This window comes from Solanum pennellii, chromosome 1, assembly GCF_001406875.1.
Source record: "Solanum pennellii chromosome 1, SPENNV200".
Taxonomy (NCBI): domain Eukaryota; kingdom Viridiplantae; phylum Streptophyta; class Magnoliopsida; order Solanales; family Solanaceae; genus Solanum; species Solanum pennellii.
This window is the reverse complement of record NC_028637.1, coordinates 22,268,046-22,287,863: the sequence shown is the minus strand read 5'-3', so window position 1 is coordinate 22,287,863 and position 19,818 is coordinate 22,268,046. Positions and strand designations below refer to the sequence as shown.

Genomic DNA, 19,818 nt, shown 5'->3' with positions numbered 1-19,818 from the left:
GGGGGGGGGGGGGTTCTGAGCCAACTCTCAAGGTTACAGTTCAGATAATTTGCACCAGAGTCAAGGAAACAAAGGCCGGATCTATGACAACTACAACCTAGAGGGTCAATATGTAAGGGATAAGAATTACAATCGCGACAACAACTACAACCAGAACAACTATAGAAACAGAAATGATCAAGTTAGGCATTATGTTCATCATCAAAATCGGGAATCTTTTAATAAGGAAGCTGGAGTTAGTATGTCACCAATTGAGGATATGATGTAGAAAATGATGAGGAGGTTTGATTTGATTGATTAAAATTTGAAAGAGATGCAAAATGACTTGTCTTGTTTTTGTAAAAAGGTTGATGCCCATGTAAGGTCGATTAAGAAACTTGAGCAACAAATGAATCAGTTGTCTACTATAGTGAACCCACATCAGCATGGCATACTTCCTAGCAACACCATCCAAAATCCGAAAAATAATGAGCATTGTATGTTAATACCTACTCAAAAGAGTAAGCAGACAATTAATCCACGTATGCCATGTGAGGTTGAAGTTGAGTCTATTAAAGATGATGATGTGATCAAGGTTACTTGACAGTCCAAAAATGCAATAGATAAGGAAGGAAAGATAATATAGAAATTTGTTTCCATGCCTAGACCTCCACCTCCGTTCCCACAGAGGTTAGTGAAGAAGACTAAAGAAGGAAGATATTGTAGGTTTATTAGTATGTTAAAGCAGTTTCCGATAAATTTGCCATTGATAGAAGGTTTAAAGAAAATGTCTAGGTATGCAAAGTTTATGAAGGAATTCGTAAGTAAGAAGCGGTGCGTAAGTTTTGAAGATGATGATAGGTTGCAACATTATAGTGACATTTCTACATGGTCCTTCATGTAGAAGAAGAAGGAACATGATGCCTTCAATATACCTTGTACCATCTGGTTGTTGCACATTGCTAATGCAGTATGTTATCTGGGTGGGAGTATTAATGTAATTCCATTGTCCATTTACAATATGTTATGCCTAGGATATCAAAAAAAACTTCGATGCGATTTCTCATGGACAATAGAATTACAAAAAAAACACATTTGTTTACTACATGATATACTAATGAAAGTGGAGTTTTTCTATCTTTCCGGTGGATTTTGTAACACTGGATTCTGAGGTTGATTTTGATGTTCTCATTATCCTTTAGAGACAATTCCTTGCCATTGGGCGCGCATTGACTGATATGGAGAAAGGGTAGATGAAGTTTTGCTTGTATAATGAATAAGTAATTTTTGATATATGTATATCCATGAAGCTAAATAGTGATCTAATGTCGGTATCCATGGTGAATCATATTAAAGAGAGTGGTTATGAAGTGCCTATTAAAGTGAGAGTGGGTGTTGGTTCATTAGAAGAGGTAATGATGAACTTTGACAGTGATGATAATGAAGATTATGATGAATTGGTCTCCACACTTGATAAGTGTAAATTCCGTTCAAAGCCTAAGAGATTGGAACTAGACATGAAGAATCAGGACTCTCCACACGCAAAATCGTCTATTGGGGAGGCTCCTACATTGGATCTTAAGGATCTTCCATCAAGCTTGAGGTATGTATTCTTAGAAAGAAATGGTACTTTTTCAGTAATCATTGCGAAAGATCTCAATAGACAGAAGTTGATGCATTGGTCTCCATGTTGAAGAGGTTCAGACGTGCTATTGGGTGGACTATTGCGGATATTATTGGGATTCCTCCCGACATTTGTTTTAATAAAATCAAACGCATGCCGAAGCACAAGCTCAGTATTAAGCACCAAAGAAGGCTAAATCCGCCAATGCAACAGGTAGTTAAAAAAAGGGAAAATGCACAAGTACCCTCTCAACCTATGCCCGAAATTTCAGAGACACACTTATCTTATAATAAGTCCTATTACCCCCTGAACTTATTTTATAAGTAATTTTCTATCACTTTTAGGCATATGTGGCACTAGCTTGATAAAAAAAGTCAACCAGTGTTGGGCACACAAGATAGTTCTACGTAGGCTGAAAGCGGTAGAAAATTATTAATAAAATAAGTTAATGGGGGTAATAGGACCTTAGTATAGTATAAGTGTGTCTCTGAGATTTTTGACATAGGTTGAGGGGGTACTTGTGCATTATCCTAAAAAAAAATCATCGAGTGGTTGGATGATGGAGTAATTTATCCCATTGCAGATACAAGTTAGGTATGCTTTGTTCAGTGTGTGACCAAGAAAGGTGGGATTACTGTGGTACCTAACAAGATAAACGAGCTTCTTTTGATGTGTCTTGTGACGGGATGGAGTGTCTGCATAGACTACCAAAAATTAAATGCTTGGACAAAAAGGACCATTTTCCTATGTCGTTCATGGACCAGATATTGGACCGACTCACGAGTAAAGTTTGATATTGTTTTCTTGATGGTTATTCAGCCTACAATCAGATTTCTATAACTTCAAAAGACCAATAGAAGACCACCTTTACTTCATCATATGGGACTTTGACCTTTAAATGAATGTAATTTTTAGCTGTGCAATGCTCTAGCGACCTTGCGGCAACCTCCCAGCGTTGCATAATGTCAATATTTTCAGATATGGTGGAGGACACTATTGAGGTATATATGGATGATTTCTATGTGGTATGTAACTCTTTTGATCGCGGCTTGAACAACCTGGACGAAGTACTTAAACAGTGCGAAGAGTGCAATCTTGAGCTCATTGGGAGAAATGTCATTTTATAGTGAAAGACAGAATCCTGCTTCGTTTTTGTTTTCTAAGAAGGGTATGGAAGTTATAGGATGAAAGTTGAGGTAATCTAAAAGCTTTCACAAACTATCTTTGTTAAAGGTGTTTGAAGATTTCTTGGGAATGCAAGTTTCAATAGGAGGTCTATCAAGGATTTCACCAAAATTGCACACCTATTGTGAAAATTGGTTGAGAAAAAGGTTAAGTTTAATTTTGATGATTCTTGTCTTAGAGAATTTGGAGATTTGAAAGAGAATCTAGTTTCCGCACCTATCATTATTTAACTGGATAGGGGGTAACCATTTGTGGTAATGTGTGATACAAGTAGAGTGATGCTTTGTGTGGTATTGAGATAGAGGCGAGAGAAGATTCTTCACCATATTTATTATACCATAAAAGCTCTCAATGTGTCTCAAAAGAACTATATAGTGACTGGACATGAGTTTCATGCAGTGGTTTTCGCGTTCGAGAAATTTCGATCTTACATGCTTGATATTAAGGTTATAGTGCATTCTAATGGCTAAGAAGGATGCAACATCGAGGTTAATTAGATGGGTGTTGCTGCTGCAAGAGTTTGATTTTGTAGTGAAATATAAAGAGGGGAAAACAATCAAGGTGTCGATCACTTGTCCAGATTGGAAGAAGAAGCTATGCTCGATCTAGGAAATAGGGTTGAAATCAATTATACTATTCCAGATGAACATGTATTGTCTTCTTCTCATGAAGTTATTTCTTGGTTCGCATACTTTGCTAACTATTTGGCAAGTGATATAGTGCCATCATATTTATTGTTCCACCAAAGAAAGAAGATTATGCAAATGATGTGAAGAAATTATTTTGGGATGAGCCTTACTTGTATCGTAGTTGTGCAGATGTGATTTTCGTCACTGCGTGTCGACTTTATGATGTTGAGTATAATAGAGGTGTGTCACACATCGCATTTTGGTAGGAATCATAGTTGCATTTGAAACATGTATAAAATTGCAATGTGGGTACTATTGTCCCACCATCAACCAAGATGCTCATGATTTTGCGGAATCGTGTGACCGTTGCAAAAGAGAAGGAGGAATTTCAACGAGGAAAGATATTCCTATGAATTTGATATTGGTGATGAAGTTTTTTGATGTTTCGAGCATTGATTTTATAGGGACATTTGTGAGTTCACATTGGACGAAGTATATTCTTTTTGCGGTTGACTATGTGTTGAAGTGGATAGAAGTAATTGCGCTTCCTAACAATGAAGGTAAAAATGTTACCGCATTCTTGAAAAATAATATCTTCTCCAGATTTGGAACACCTAGGGCGATTATCAATGATTGAAGGTTTCCTCTTTTGTAATAAGTTTTTCAAAGCGTTACTTGAGAAATATGGCATCCTCCATAATGTAGCCACTTTTTACCATCCGCAGTATAGTAGGCAAGTTGAAGTATCCAACAGAGATATCAAATAGATTATGGCGAATACTATGAATGCTGATAGAATTGATTGGTCAATGAGGCTTGATAATGCTCTATGGGCCTATTTCACCGCATTCACGACTCTCATGGGTTTGTCTCCCTACAAACTTGTTTATCGGAAGTCTTGCCATTTTCCAGCATAGCTAGAGAATAAGGCTATTTGGGTGCTTAAGAAGCTAAATTTGGATTGGTGTGCTGCATCTAATAAGAGAATGAGTGACTTCAATGTGCTTGATAAGTTTCTTTGACAAACTTATGAAAGTTCAGCCTTTTAGAAAGAGAAGACGAAGAAGTATCATGATCAAATGATTGAAAAGCATGAATTTCTTGTTGGTGTTCATATGCTTCTATTAAACTCTAGGTTGCTCTGTTTCCAGGCAAGCTCAAGTCCAAGTTGACCGGACAACTCTTAGTCACACAAGTGCTCCTACATGGAGCGGTCGAGCTCGATAACCACAAGGGAACTAGGTTCAAGGTAAACGGGCAAATGATCAAGATCTATATGTGAAAAACATAGAATATGCAAGAAGTGGTTGAGGCCTATTATCTTGATAAAGTCATAGTAATCAAGAAGAATTCTTCATGTCGTGACGTTAAATCAAGTGCTGCTTGTGAGGCAACTCGATATGTACAATCTAGCCAACTATAGGTTTTTCTTTTTGGTTTAGTAGAGTTCTTTGTTTATTTGATTTTTGTATTCCATTAGATAGGTGCTTTATTTTTTTCTTAGTGTTTAATAGATATAGAATAGGGTTTGTGCCTAATAAGTGTCCAGAAAATGTAAAAATGAAGGCCTAATAGTTGCTACATATGCAGGAATGAAAAGCAAAATATGTAGAAAATGTCTGATGCAAAGGTCTACGAGGACCATTGACAGTTCGTAGGTCAAACTATTGTCTGTGAATGGTATTTGTATACCCCAGGTAAGACTTCTAATATTTGTAAGTAAGAGAGTGACCTAAGAAACCCATCTACGGCCCATAGGTTAGCCAACAGACTGTATATGGGGTCTCATGGGTCCACACCCTAGTTCTGCTTGACCCAACTCTGACCTCTCTTAAATTAAACCCCACTCTTCAAACAATTGCCCTATTATAAAAGTACCTCCCAAACCCTTTTTAAACGTTTCCTATATCAAAAATCCTTCCATATCACTTTCCTCTCTACCAAATTCTCTTATTCTCCATTTTCAGAGTTCCGATGTCAAGGTTTGGTGAAAGGTCAGTAAGAAGTTTTTGGGAGTCCATGGTCATCACACTATTGCCCACTTTTTCTGCATTTAAGTTAATCTACTTCCCCTTCACTTTGAATTCAAATTCATGGTTATTATATAAGTCAAGAAGTGGATCTTAATCTTGGGCGTAAAATTATATGTGTCCCACATGAATCATATGTTAGAAACACCCATCAAATGATACATAGTTATTGTGTAGTCGTAGTAATTCAAAAACTTGGTGCCAATTTGGTCAAAATGAATGTTTCGATTTAGGGTTCCTAAATTTGTATGCAATAAGTGTTGAAAAATGAGTAATCTAGGGATGAAAAAGTATCATAAATTGTGTTTAAATACAAGATTATACTTAGAATGAATGATTGAAATTGTCAAACATTGGTTTAAATATGAGGCATGTCGAATACCTGGCACAGAGTTGATTTACGAGACCCCACCTACAAACCGTATATGTGGTATGTGGCACATAGCGATCCCACCAAGTGTGGAACCACAGAGGTCGACTATGTCCTGTAGGTTAATATATAGACTGTTCAGTACATTAGTGTTTCCTATTAGAGCCCAACCGTTTGGGACTTCTAACCTGTGGAGGGGATTCACAAACCGTAGGTAACCATCGTAGGAGACCAGTGAAGCCACTATCTACAAAATTATTTAGTTTTCATTTTTTTCATTCTTTGTTCTAAAACTTATTCGAGTGTGTTTTTAGGATATATTGGTACTTATTCTCCTTCCACAGGTACCATGGCTCCAAGAAAGTCTCAAAACATCATAGCAAGAAGCCGGTTTAAACTTTGGTTTGCGTTCCAAGTATGCGTATAAACATTTCTGACCAAAACTTCTAAGCTTACTGCGCAATCCCATTGTCAGAAACAAGAAGAATCAAACCTTTGTTGAACATAATATCTCCACCTACCAGTTGTTCTCTTAGAGTTGCATCAATTGAAGCATACTCTCGCAAAGTCCTTTCAGTGCCAAGTCCTTGCAGTGTGCAAACTTTGTGAGGGGACTATATTGGTCAACATGTGTGCATAGTCATCGCCTGTGATAACCTTCTCAACCTTTATAGATACCTCTTCTACGACATCTCGAATAAAATGAAATATGACATCAATGTGTTTGGTGCGCTCATGAAATCTTTGATTTTTAATCAAATGAATAGCACTTTGACTATCCCATCTTAGATCGATTATAGCTTAATTGAACTAAATTCTTTCACCAAACCTTTCAACAAAATAACTTCTTTCACTTGCTCTGTTGCTGCCATATATTCTATCTCTGTTGTAGACAAAGCAACAATAGACTGTATAGTTTGTTTCCAACTAACGTCACTACCAACAAGAGTACTGATGTATCTAGTTGTGGATCTCATTTGATCAGTATCTCTTTCATAGTCAGAATCTACATAAACGAGAATTAAAATACCTCACTTTTTCGAAAGGTTAGGCCAACATCAGAAGCTCCTTTTAGATATCTTAATAACCACTTGATAGTTTCCCTGAGCATTTTTCCTAGATTTGCCATGTACCTTCTTACCACACTTACCGATTGGGCAATATCTGGACGTGTGCACACATAGCATACATAATGATGCCTACTATGCTTGTATAAGGAACATTTGACATATGTTTCACCTCATCCATAGACTGCAGCATTTGTAACTATGTAATCTTGAAATGAGAAGCTAACGGTTTACTTACTGGCTTGCTCATTTGCATATTGAATCTCTCGAGAACTTTTTTGATGTAACTCTTCTTAAAAATATGTACAACTCAATTTTTTCTTGTAATCTCAATTCCAAGGATTTTCTTTACAACTCCTAAATCCTTTATGTCAAACTCCTTACTAAAAAGTTTTTTCAAAAAGTTATCTCTTCTTCTGTAGATACAAATGCATGTGCAATCATTTTTTCTTGATCTATAAGACGTTTTAGTTTTCGAATCTACCTTTTGTCCCTTTTGTTTGAAATTGTGTATGGTTCATGGGAAACAATATGTTCAAGATTAACATCTTTTTACTCATAAATTTGAGTATCTTAACCTTGTTCCTTGGTAAGCTCCACCCGGTAGCCCCACCTGCTCGTTTTTCTCATTTATAGATAAATCCACAGAAGCTTTACGAGGATCAAGTATAGAGACTTTTTCAAAGGTAACATCTGTACTAACTATAAATTTAATTAAGGACAAACACCATAGTTTGTTCCTTTTTACTCCATCTACATATCATACGAATATGACCATTTTGGCCTTTGGTTCAAGCTTTCCTTCACTAACATGACAATAAGTTGGACATCCAATATTTTCAAGTAGAATAGTTAGAGGGCTTACCTAAGCATACCTCATTCGGAAAGTTAAAGTCAATCGATGATGCTGGAGATCGATTGACAATATGAGCAGCAGTATGAAATGCTTTAACCCAAAATAATTTTGACATATTGGGTAGTAAGAGCATACAATGAGACTTCTAAAAAAAGAGTTCTACTCATTCTCTTGGAAACTCCATTCTATTGTGGTGAGTGCATGACCGTCTTATGTCTTGCGATTCCATGAATCTTCCAGAAATCATTGAAATCCTCACTGGAAAACTTCAAGCCATTGTACGGGCGAAAATACTTGATTTTCTAATTTGAACAAAAATCCTCTACTCTTTAAATGCTTCAAAAGCATCGCCTATTTTCTTCATGAAACGCACCAAAATTTTTTGTGAAAAGTCATCAATGAATGGGAGAAGATACCGTTTTCCTCCCTTCAATGGAAGCTTAGAAGGACCCCATAAATCTGAATTGATGTAATCTAGAACCCCTCCTGTATTTTGCTAGTGTTGAAGTTGATATTTTTCTACTTTCCTAAGACGCAGTGCTCAAAACATTCAAGTGTGCTGATCTTCTAACCATTCAAAGGTTGCAGTTACTCAACATCCCTCGTGCGCTCATATGGACTTTTCACATGTGCCATAATTTTTCCTTGTCATCATTAGATAACTGCAATGTAGATGCATTTATAGAGCTAATAATGTTGCTACCCACAAGTTTGTAGAGAGAATCCCCCATCTTAGCCTTTAGACTAAACATCCTTTAGTCACTTTCATAGTTCCTCCTTCTCTCAGTTACTTATAGCCTTGTTTATCTTACATACTTAGGGAGATCAATTCTTTTTCAGATTAGGAACATGATTCACTTCTGTAATAGTCCTCACGATTCCATCATGTTAGGGAACACAAACTAAACCAATGCCAACTATTTTATAAGTTGCATTATTGGCGATTAATATAGTTCCTTCACTTCTTTCATTATTGTTGAACCAATCTCTTTTGAATGTCATATTCAGAGTACAACCAGAGTTGAAGACCGATTTATTGTCATAGACTCCATTACTGCATGATGTTGTTAGTAGATAATCATCATCATTATCATGTACTTGCTCAACAATGGATGCACTCACATTTTCTTTGGACTTCGACATAGGGCATTCTCGTTCAAAGTGTCCCTTCTTGTGACAGCCCCAACACTCTGCATTGTTTTTGTTCACATGAGACTTTTATCTGTACTTCAATTTTCTCTTTCCGTGTTGGCTAATATGACATCTTACAAAGAGTCCAATAGCTTTGTCACTTTTGTTTCCTTCAAAATGCATCCGGACAACACAAGAGTTAAAGTACTTGCCACACTTGCTCAAGTTTGATGGTTATTGTGCTATACATCATTGAATTCTCAATATCACGATATTTTGAAGTCAATGAAATTATAAAAGAACATACAAGCGTCTTCGTCCTTTTTAAGTCCAGCAGTTTGTAGTCCACCACAAGTTTATTAAATAAATCTAGATGGTTTTGCAACAAAGTACCTCAATCCATATTAAATGAATGAAGACATCGTTGTAACAACATCCTTGTTGTAACTAACTGGTCTTGGTACCCATCTAGTCCTATAACTCTTTGGTCGTCTCTTCGGTACTTAAACTCACATCACAAAGTACGTTAGGTGTAAGAGACAGTTGGATTACACTAAATGCATCTCCTTCAACATTTTCCTTATCGAAATACAATATCTTATCGGGGAACTTTCCATCAACATCATCGATTGAACCTTCCCTGAGCGGTAACACCATCATCTGGATCTTCCAGATATTGAAGTTGTTGTGAATACTAAATCTATCAATTCCAAACTTCATGGAACTCATCTATACTTATTCTTCCTTTTATACTACAATATATTTGGAACTATAGAAAACAAAGTAATTCTTTTCTGATGTGAAAGTTCAGATTGTGCTGCAACCACATAACATACTCACACAGAACCTTGGATCTGATATCAATTCTTAGAAGAAACGTGAAAATACAGAAAAAAGCAAGAACAACAACATTTAACATAGTTCAGAGTAAAATGATCCTACGTCCACCAAAGAACAACTGCACCAATATTTTTTTCACTCTACAAAGAAAACAAGTGAAATACTAGAAGCGAGAGAACACCAAATGCCTTAGAAGGTGAGAAGCCAAGTAAGATGATGATTTTGAAGATGAATTAACAGCTATCTGTTTATAGGAATGAATTCATGATATTTATGTCATCAATTATATCACTATGTGTCAAAAATGTCAACGTTATACATGTGAAACAATTTTGCGGTTTACCTGAATTTCACCTACCAAGATAATATCTTGTCTTTTATTTTGTTCTAATTATATTACTACCAAATATTCATGTTAATTAATATTCCATTGTGTTTGCTTCCACAAGTACCAAATAAACTCTTTCAAGTTATATATAGTTACTAATGACTGACTGAAGTTAAGTTTAGGGAATGGTGTTAGTTTCAAAGTTGATTTAATATCTCGGACACTTAATTATGCAGTCTTTACTCATAAAGTCACTCAACTATGATTTTAAATTAAAAAAATCACTTAACTATGAGTGTTTCACTTACAAAGTCATACGCCTTTGAATGTTTTACTTACAAAGTCACCCAATCTATTTAATTTAATTTTTTCATTAAACTTACAAATATGAAATTTTTATTTCTAATTAAAATTTTAAAAAATAAAAAGATATTCATTTAAACCATCTAATAACTCAATTCGCTAAAAGTATTATACATTACCTTTTATTTTACCCTTTTCTCCAACTGTGTGAATACAACGGTCTCCATGCTTTGGTCATAAAATAGAGAAATTACTAAATTACTTTTCTAGTATATTCAAACTTTTTTAGAAACCAAGATACATAATAAAAATAAAAATAAAATTTACTTAAACAAAAAAACTGGCTTGAATTTGTTGCTAATGTTTTTGTTACCGTTAAGTTAATTAAGATTTGGTCTTTACATGTTTTTTTTAAAATGACATTAACATGTTAATTTTAGAGTGCTAAAGATTAAATTAATCAAAATTTTTTAATGAATATCTTTAAATTTTTTAAAAATTTCATGTTAGTAAATCCAGTTGAAAAAAATAATCAAATTCTTATAAATTCATTGAATGAGTGGATTGTCCATGGAGTTATTACATGAATAACTATTCATATTCCATAGGTTATATTAACCTTTTTGGATAAGAATATATTTATTATGATGCTTAATATGGCGACTTTTTGAGTGATTTATCAACGCATAAATATGGTTGTTATTTGACCGTTATAAAGAGAGATGAGAGAAGAAGATATTTGAATAAGATGATATCTACACTCTACTCCACATATATCTTTGTCTATATTAATTTTAGTATATTACTTATGTTTTATAACACGTTATCAACACGAGACTCTAGACAATTGAGATGGATTTTTAGTTTTTTCTTTTATTTAGCTCATGTTCTGGTTGATCTCATTATGAGAATGAAGAAGGAAAAATGATAACTATGGAATCATGTATTATATGCATAAATCAAGGTATGCATTTTCTAGATTTTTTTTATGATTTAGAATTAAATTGTGTTCGGTCACTGATATTGACAAGGAACCAAAGACATATACTATTACTAAATGAATATAACATGCCCTACGAAATTCCTTAAATGAAAGAAGGTATAATGTTTTGGAAGTATGAGTTTGAGTATTATATTTTTTGAACTTTATTTGAATGTTTTGAAAGACTCAACGAGTGATTCATGTTGTACTTTAGTCTATTATACCATTGGTTGAGGGTAAGACGGTGTATTCCTGTCGCATCGCATCAAAAGGGTAAGACATCCTTTTAAAGTAAGGATGCACCATAATGAAATATGTTTGAGGGTAAGAGAGTAGATTCATGTTCTATCGTGACAAGAATGTATGACATTAATATGAGTTTTGATGCACCCTGATGATAAGGGTCCGGTTCAAGTCCCATAGAATTAAGACATAATATGTCGTGTGTGGGTAAGACATTGAGTTTGAGTCAATGCACCATAGTTATGATATAATGATGATTAAGACTTTGATAAAATCATGAAATTTTTCACATTGTATTTGCTTCATTCCTTCAAAATAATTTGATAGAAACATTTGATAAGTTTAAAATCTAGTCAATCTCTCAATTATATCATATGAATAAGGTAGCACTGAATAATATGTCTGAAAGAATACAAATGATTAAATGTATGAATAAGGGCATGGGGTGACATAATTAAAATAGTCATCATTTTTGTAATTATTAAAGGAAGAACATTATTGGTTCTCAAAATAATCCTTTTAAAATGTGAATGTAATTCTTATCATCATAGTGGTATGAAATATCATTAGACCCGTGGTCGTTATGCGATCGAATAAAATAAATATCCTCCATCAAAATAAAGGAAGATAAATTGGTTTGACCTTTAAAAGTGATGTTGTGGTAAGTCATGCAAAACACGAAAATAAATTAAAGACATGACAATGTGCTTATAATGCAAATTTATGAAGTACATATAAATGATTAGACCATTTTTGAAAAGAATGTGGCGTGTGATATGAATTGTTAATGCTCGATCGTTCTGAAAGAGAATGAGTCAAGATGTGATAAAATCATTATGGGTTAGATATACGTCACCACTCACCTCTAGGCTCTAGGGTAGGTTTCACAAAAATGATATATACTGCAACTTACCTTTACAAAAGGTTTGAAAAAAATAAAGATCAGTTGGCATGACCGGTTGGCCATTCCGGTCAAATATGATGCAAAAGTAAATGAGAATTTACGTGGTTTATATGATAAAAAATAAAATATTCTTAAAGAATTATCTTGTATTGTTTATTCTCATAATAATATTATTATTGTTTCAGCAAAGGTTGGGATTGTATTCCCTGAAAATATTTGGAATATATCAAAAAGGTAAATATGAACTCATTAGCCTTCGATGTGTACCGTCTGCAAATTTATAATAAGTTGAATATATGAAATGATCATATGTGTTTTGTTTTTAACTTACAAATTTTTTTTGTAAGGTTGTTTGCTCAAAATTCTAAATTAAGAGAACAATTTCAAAATATGAAATTATACTGTTAATCCTTGTTGGTTTACTAGATAATATTCTATGTCTCCAATTCTAACAAAACCATGGGTATTAGAGAAAAAATCCCAAAGAAGATTTGTTATTAGATAAATTTATTTAACATATAGCAACACATATATGCATAAAGCCAAAAAGGTTTCCCCTCATAATTGGTGCAGGGTAACAAACCAAATAATTTTCTTTTGAACTGTGAATGTGCGGTTATGATTTTAATTGCTCAACTACTCACAAAGATGAATTTCTAAATAAGGTTGAGATGAATGTCAGATTTCCTATCAGTAGGGGGAGAGATGATTGACAGCTAAAAATTATTTGAGGTTAATTATGAATTATCTAGATCCTCGTAAAAAGAAAATTTGAACTTAAAGTTCAACGGATATGTTTTTTTGCATAATGTTGTAAATCTATTGTCAGTTGAATTTATTGACCCAAAGTTATAATTGAGTTGCAAATGCGCCAATGATAAGTCCTTAAAAGAAAGAATCTATATTGCGCTTGAAGTGTGACAGACCAATCGATTCCAAATGAATAAAACTTCTTAAAGAAAGAGAGGAGTAAACGATAAAGATGATCATGATATTGAGGCAAGTACTTTAAAATGAGCACGTTGATATAACACTTTATAAAATAATTTGCAAATGTTCAGGTACCTAAAATTATGATATATGAAAGAGATCTCGATAAGTTATGTCATATTGGAATCGAGTCAAAAGGTCATCGATGGTATCTATGATATGAAGTAGCACTTGATGTTACATATGATGAAAATGATCTTGATTTCAAATCTGTCATATAGTGTGGATAGATAAATTATTACCAAATAAAAAGTGCAATTCAAGTATATTATATTTCATTTTAAATAGTTATATTTTGGACTTATAGTCCATGAATCATGATATAATGTCAGTGGGGAACGATGAATGATTGTGAAAAATTATAACCGTAAGATATAAAGTATGGTATGTGAATCGCGGCATAAAATAATTTTTGCAAAAGTCCTGATATGGTTAAATCAAGACATTACTCTCTTCTGGCGGATGCAATGAGGCTTGTTTAATGTTTTATATATAGCTGGATATAAAGGAGTATACATCTAATAAGAACGTATATTTCAAAAAAATTCTTTTTTACACATGATCTTCAACAAAATGGTGAGATAGAATTTCAACAAATTCATTCAAGTGATAATCTTGCTCATTTATTCACTATGACATTGCCGATATCAACGTTTGAGAAGCTGAGATACAAGATTGGAATGCACCGTCTCCGGGTATCAAGTGATGTTTTCATCAAAGGGAGTGAAATACATGTTGTACTCTTTTTCTTACCTATGGCTTTGTCATAAGCTTGATTTTCCTAGTAAGGTTTTTTACGAGGCAACATCCAAAGCATATTATGATATGTGTGTACTCTTTTTCCTTCACTAGACTTTTTCCCACTGGGTTTTTCCTAGTAAGGTTTTTACGAGGCACAATATTTATGGACATCCAATGGGGAGTGTTATAAATTTATTGAATGAATGGATTGTCCAATGAGTTAATACATGAACAAATATTCATATTCCCTTGGTTCTATTCGACATTTTTTTTTATAGGAATGTATCTATTTATTATGATACTTCACATAGTGAACTTTTGCAGTGATTTCTCAACCTATAAATAGGATTGTCCTTTCACCATTATAAAGAGAGATGAGAGAATAAGACAATTGAATAATATAATCTCTACACTCTACTCCCCACATATCTTTGTGAAATAAAATTTTATGTTTGTAAATTTTAATGAAAAAATTAATTAAATGGATTGTTGTTGTTGTTGTTGTTGTTGTTGTTGCCGTTGCCGTTGTTGTGTCGTTGCCGTTGTCGTTGCCATTGTTCTTGCTGTGTTGTCATTGTCGTTGTAATTGTCATTGTCGTTGTCTTTGTCATTTTCATTGTCTTCGTCATCGTCGTTGACATCATCATCATCATTGTCGTGTTCGTTGTTATTGTCGTCGTTGTTACTATTGTTGTTTTTGTCGTCATCATTATCGTCGTCGTTGTGGTCATTGTTGTCATTGTCGTTGTCATTGTCATTATCATTGTTTTCGTTGTCATCATCGTTGTAGACATTGTTGTCGTTGTTGTAGTTGTCATCGTCGTTGTCATTGTTGTCGTCGTCATCATTGTCATTGTCATTGTCGTTGTCATCATTGTTGTCATTGTCATCATTATCATTGTCGTTGTCGTCGTCATTGTCGTCGTCGTTGTAGTCGTCGTCGTCTGCGACATCATTGTTTTCATCGTCCTCATCCTCATCATCCTCATTGTTTTCGTCATCGTCGTTGTCGTCGACGTCATAGTCATCGTCGTTCTCATCATCATCGTCGTTCTTGTTGTTGTTGTTGTTGTCCTTGTCGTTGTTGTAGTCGTCATCATCCTCACCGTCATCATCGTCGTTGTCGTCATCGTCCTCCTCCTCGTCATCGTCGTTCTCATCATCATCCTCGTCGTCGTTGTCATCTCCGTAGTCGTCATCGTCATTGTCGTTGTTGTTGTTGTTGTTACATTTTTAATTCCAATAAAATTACGTATGTACTTGTCATTTTGTACTCAGTTTATGATTATATTTATTATTATAAATTTTATACGATTTTATCTTTCATGACTGGGGTCTCCCTAGCCAAAACTGGCATTGCAAAAATGGCATCATAACATAAATCTGAACAAAATAGGAAAGAAATACTAATTGAACATGCTCCACTAGTCTAAACCTATTACTAAGCTTGAAACACAACGGAAGGCATCCGCGAATGCATGATACCGTATCTGGATTAAAAGCTCTGATGTCCGAATAGCTGCAATGAATGTCTTTAAAATCCTACTCATCGTTCACCTAAAATAGTACAATGTATGAGATTAGTACACACATGTACTATGTATGGGTGTATGCAAGTACCCGCCAAAAAGACATGCATGATTAAGAAGTCCTCTCTCCTAACGATATGAATTATGGAAAGCCAAGTCAGTTGGACTTGCCAAATAAGATTAGGGAAGTCATGCTATGAGAATAACATCCTTCATCAATCTTTTCATATTGCACACAACATATATCATATTTCATATAGCACATACATATATTAGATATCATTCGTTCATATGTCGTAAGACCTTGGAATCACGGAGTTAAAATTAGGACTTTCCAAAATGAGGGCTAAACATAGTGGACCTCAACTAGGGAGCCTTCTTTAGCAAACAAAGAGTCTGCTCAATTCATTCATACACATTTCATTATCATTCGTTCGTAGCCCAGTGTGAACACTAGCTATACCTATGATGTTGTTTAAGACTATCATCGGGTTCACTATGCAATGACCAAGAATGACCTAGTGTACTTACTTGAGTCTAGTTCACCTCTTGATTATCCTATCCAAACACCTTTGGTATCATTCATTTAATTATCTTTCATACATTGAGGAACTTCAACTTTAACCGACATAGATCATGTGAGCATCATGAAATTCGGTATCTTCCCCACACCAAAAGAGGTGGAGTCACTGGCCAAGGTTAAACCAAAACATCCCTAGATTTCTTAGGTGAAATACCACTGGCTAGTTCCTAATGTTTGCAGCATAGTTCAAAGACCAGGAGATTTAGGGAGACCCATACCCACCATGGTTGACAGTCTTATCTCATGAGAATTACGTGACCCTCCGTCCTTCCCGATAGAAGGCATCACCACTCATAGCTAGCATATCTGTGCTCTATTTAAAGTATCTGTTTACATTAAACTCATAAATCATTGAAGCTTGCTTCTAGCATGAGGTAGTCATTACTTATTAGGTGACTTATCATCTCTTATTTATGTATTAACTGTGAATTGTCCTTACACTTACATATAGAGTGTGATTGAGACTTGTCTGTTAATATTCAATACTCTCTTAGGTGAGTACTTTTGGTGACCTTATATTGGCATAGGTACAACTTGTCTCACTTGCACTAGCCTCATATTGTGGTGTCACCCTATTCTTTCTTAACATCTTTTCATTTCATCTTTACTCACCTTTCATTATTTGTTCATCGTATAACATACATATGCTCTCTTGGAATTTACATTGAGGGACATTGATTCTGAGCGTAGATACAACTTTTCTAACTTGTACTAGCCTATCATCATGTAGCCACTCCTTCTTTGCTTATTCATCATTTAGCATAAATATACTCTCTTAGAAATTTAATTTAGTGACATTTAGTTTTAGGCGTAGATGCAGCTTGTCTCACTTGCACTATCCTATAGTCATGTTGTCACTATTTTTATTAGCATCATAGTGTACCATAATTACTCACATTATTACATGAATGTTCATTTTGTCATATGCCAATGCACTTGGCCTTTTAGTGTGTTTCACATTCTTACTTAACCCTACGGGGGTCACATCATTTCATTACATACATCTTAGGTTCACTTATTTTTAAACGTACGCTGAACTTATGAATCCATACGTACAAGCCATGGTCCTTCGTTCATAATTCGCCTAAGTGATTCATACTTATTCAAGATTGTATTGTACAAGACTTATGCATCTTGTAGGTATTCAAAGGTCTCGATTTCGATTCCTATAGGCAGCTTTCATTAAGTATTTATTCACGTAAGACTTATGCATCAATACGGAATTGGCAAGGGAACCCGATTTCAAATCCCTTGAGCAACACTTAATCTTATATTAAATTTTTATTTTAAATTTCATCTTGCGGACCCTAGTTCGAATCCCATCACCTACATTTGTTTTCTTACTTTTTTCTCCTTGACTTTTCTTTTTTAGGACGAGAGGATGTGGGATTGATCCCCCACAACCGCATTTTATTTTCCCGTTGTTTTTCTCCTAATTTCTTCACCTATCCAAGTGGTTGTGGGTTCGTCCCCCACATACCTCATTTTATTTTATTTTTTCATTTTTCTCCTCTCTCCCTCACCTATCCGAGAGGTTGTGGGTTCGATCCCCACAACATTCATTTTATTTTTCTTTCATTTTTCTCCTAACTCTTCACTTTAGCCTTACCCCATCTCGAATCCCCGTACCTCATTTTTATTATTGAATTTTTTTATAGCTTGCATACGGTGAGGTCTTGGGTTCAATCCCTTATGACCTTATACATTTTAAATTTTTTTAAAAACTCAATATTTTTCCAGTATTCTTGGCCAGACCAAATTTCAAGCAAATAAATTTGGTCGCACTTTCCAGTCTACTTCCTCAACATTTTAAATACTTTAAATTTTTTGACAATTCATTGGACATTTTATACGTTTTTTTTGCATTTTCGTGGTTACATTCGATCAAGATTTTCACTCAATCCAGCAACATTACACGACTTATGAACATCACAGTTTACTTCTAGTAATTGCATACAAAACATAAGAATTCAACATGCATATAACACACTTCAATTCATGACCAAAGCCACAACATACACAATGCACCCACACAAGTTTAACACATAGTTTCGGAAAGCATGCTTATTACTCCCATAAAACTGAACATACATAATTGAACATAATAATCACGAAAACACATCACTTCTCTAAATTCTACCAACAAGATATACCCAACCTACAAATTCGATGGGAGCTAGTGACAGGGACATGCATAGGAGAACATTCCTAGTTTTCGGATTACAATTCGACTGAAACTGAGGGGTATCTTGGGAAAGGACAAAGAGGAAGAAAAAACATAGATTTTCTCGTCATTTAACACCTTTCAGATCTGATCGCAACTGCTGCAAACTCTCACGACAAAAAAATGCTTCTCCAACAAAAGTCACGCGCAAACTGTTTTAAAGATGCTTTCTCTTTTCGTTATTAGTTTTGTTTTTCTTTTTTTAGTTTTTGTGTTCATGTTCTTCAAGTGATGAAAGTTGATGTTTTTGTTCTTTTATCTTATGAATAACGCGAGAAGAGAGTGGAGAAAGCCTGAGAATAACAGTAGAGAGAGAAGAGAGTAAGTGTAGGAGTTTTTGTTGAAGACTTAGTCAAACTAGGACTTCTAGGTACGTTTAGGCATTACTTAGAATAGTAATATTTAGGTTGTTACATTATGCCCCCCCCCCCTAAGAACATTCGTCCCCGAAAGACACTACTCTTTACTAGAAACAAGTAAGTCATCTATAGAAAATATGCATACATAGGCAATTCAATACTCTTCATTGGTGAATATACGATTCACATATTAAACATGATGGTGTACATCTTTGAAACCAACTAACAGCTTCACATTAATAGACTAAGGAACTCTTTCATAAACTAGTCTCGTCTAAGCATACCACACAAGTAAACATATAAGTCACACAAATCAGCAACCAACATGATAACTCAAATATATTAACCTCATACTAGTGCATAAAAACCAGATATAGTCAAACACATGAAATACAAATTAAGGTAACACACATACGACATCACCAGAAGACCCTTTCTCTGCACCCCTGAACTTGAGTGGGAAGAATCGATGCCTCCTTGGAGCCTCTTTACTTGGACTATTAGGATGAACTTTCTCCTTCTCTTTTTCTTGACCTCTCCTATTCAGACAATCTTTCATCATCTGACTCAATTTGCCACAACTGTAACAAGCATTAGAGCCCATCATACACTCTCCTCCATGAAGTTTGCCACACTTCCTACAAGGTGGCCTCTCCTGAGGTGTATTTACTTCATTGTTTCTCTTAACTCTGGGCTCTCATCTTTCTGAAACACTAGAGTTAAATGATAGATACGATCTTAACGCCAAGAAATCAAAATTTCATAAGGCACGATAAGATTAGAAGAAGAGAGAATTTCCTAAGCATTATGTAGTCTCTAATTCATAATAGTGGTGCACTTCACTACCATAGCTTAGAAACTACTTAATGTGGTTTATATAAGCCTGGTTTCTTGGATACTTAACCTGGCTCTGATACCAAG

General features: G+C 34.7%; 1 protein-coding gene across 1 annotated transcript; it reads right to left on the bottom strand.

Moving 5' to 3' along the window:
• Positions 1-9,345: 9,345 nt before the first annotated feature.
• On the bottom strand, positions 9,346-19,501 carry LOC107018628 (protein PFC0760c-like). Its single transcript, XM_015219162.1, has 3 exons — positions 19,309-19,501; positions 14,720-15,386; positions 9,346-9,571 (listed from the first exon to the last, which is right to left on the bottom strand). Exons 1-3 carry the CDS (start codon positions 19,499-19,501, stop codon positions 9,346-9,348), a joined length of 1,086 nt encoding a protein of 361 aa, XP_015074648.1.
• Between the last annotated feature and the right edge of the window lie 317 nt (positions 19,502-19,818).

Excerpts from the sequence above, each read along its gene's own strand:
- LOC107018628 (XM_015219162.1), bottom strand. The coding sequence starts at position 19,501 with ATGGGCTCTAATGCTTGTTACAGTTGTGGCAAATTGAGTCAGATGATG. Across the intron at positions 15,387-19,308 it reads GTCTTCTGGTGATGTCGTAT|ATGACAACGACGACGAGGAT; the intron begins GTGTGTTACCTT and ends ACGACTACGGAG. Across the intron at positions 9,572-14,719 it reads ACGACACAACAACGGCAACG|ATTTAGTATTCACAACAACT; the intron begins GCAACAACAACA and ends TGGAATTGATAG.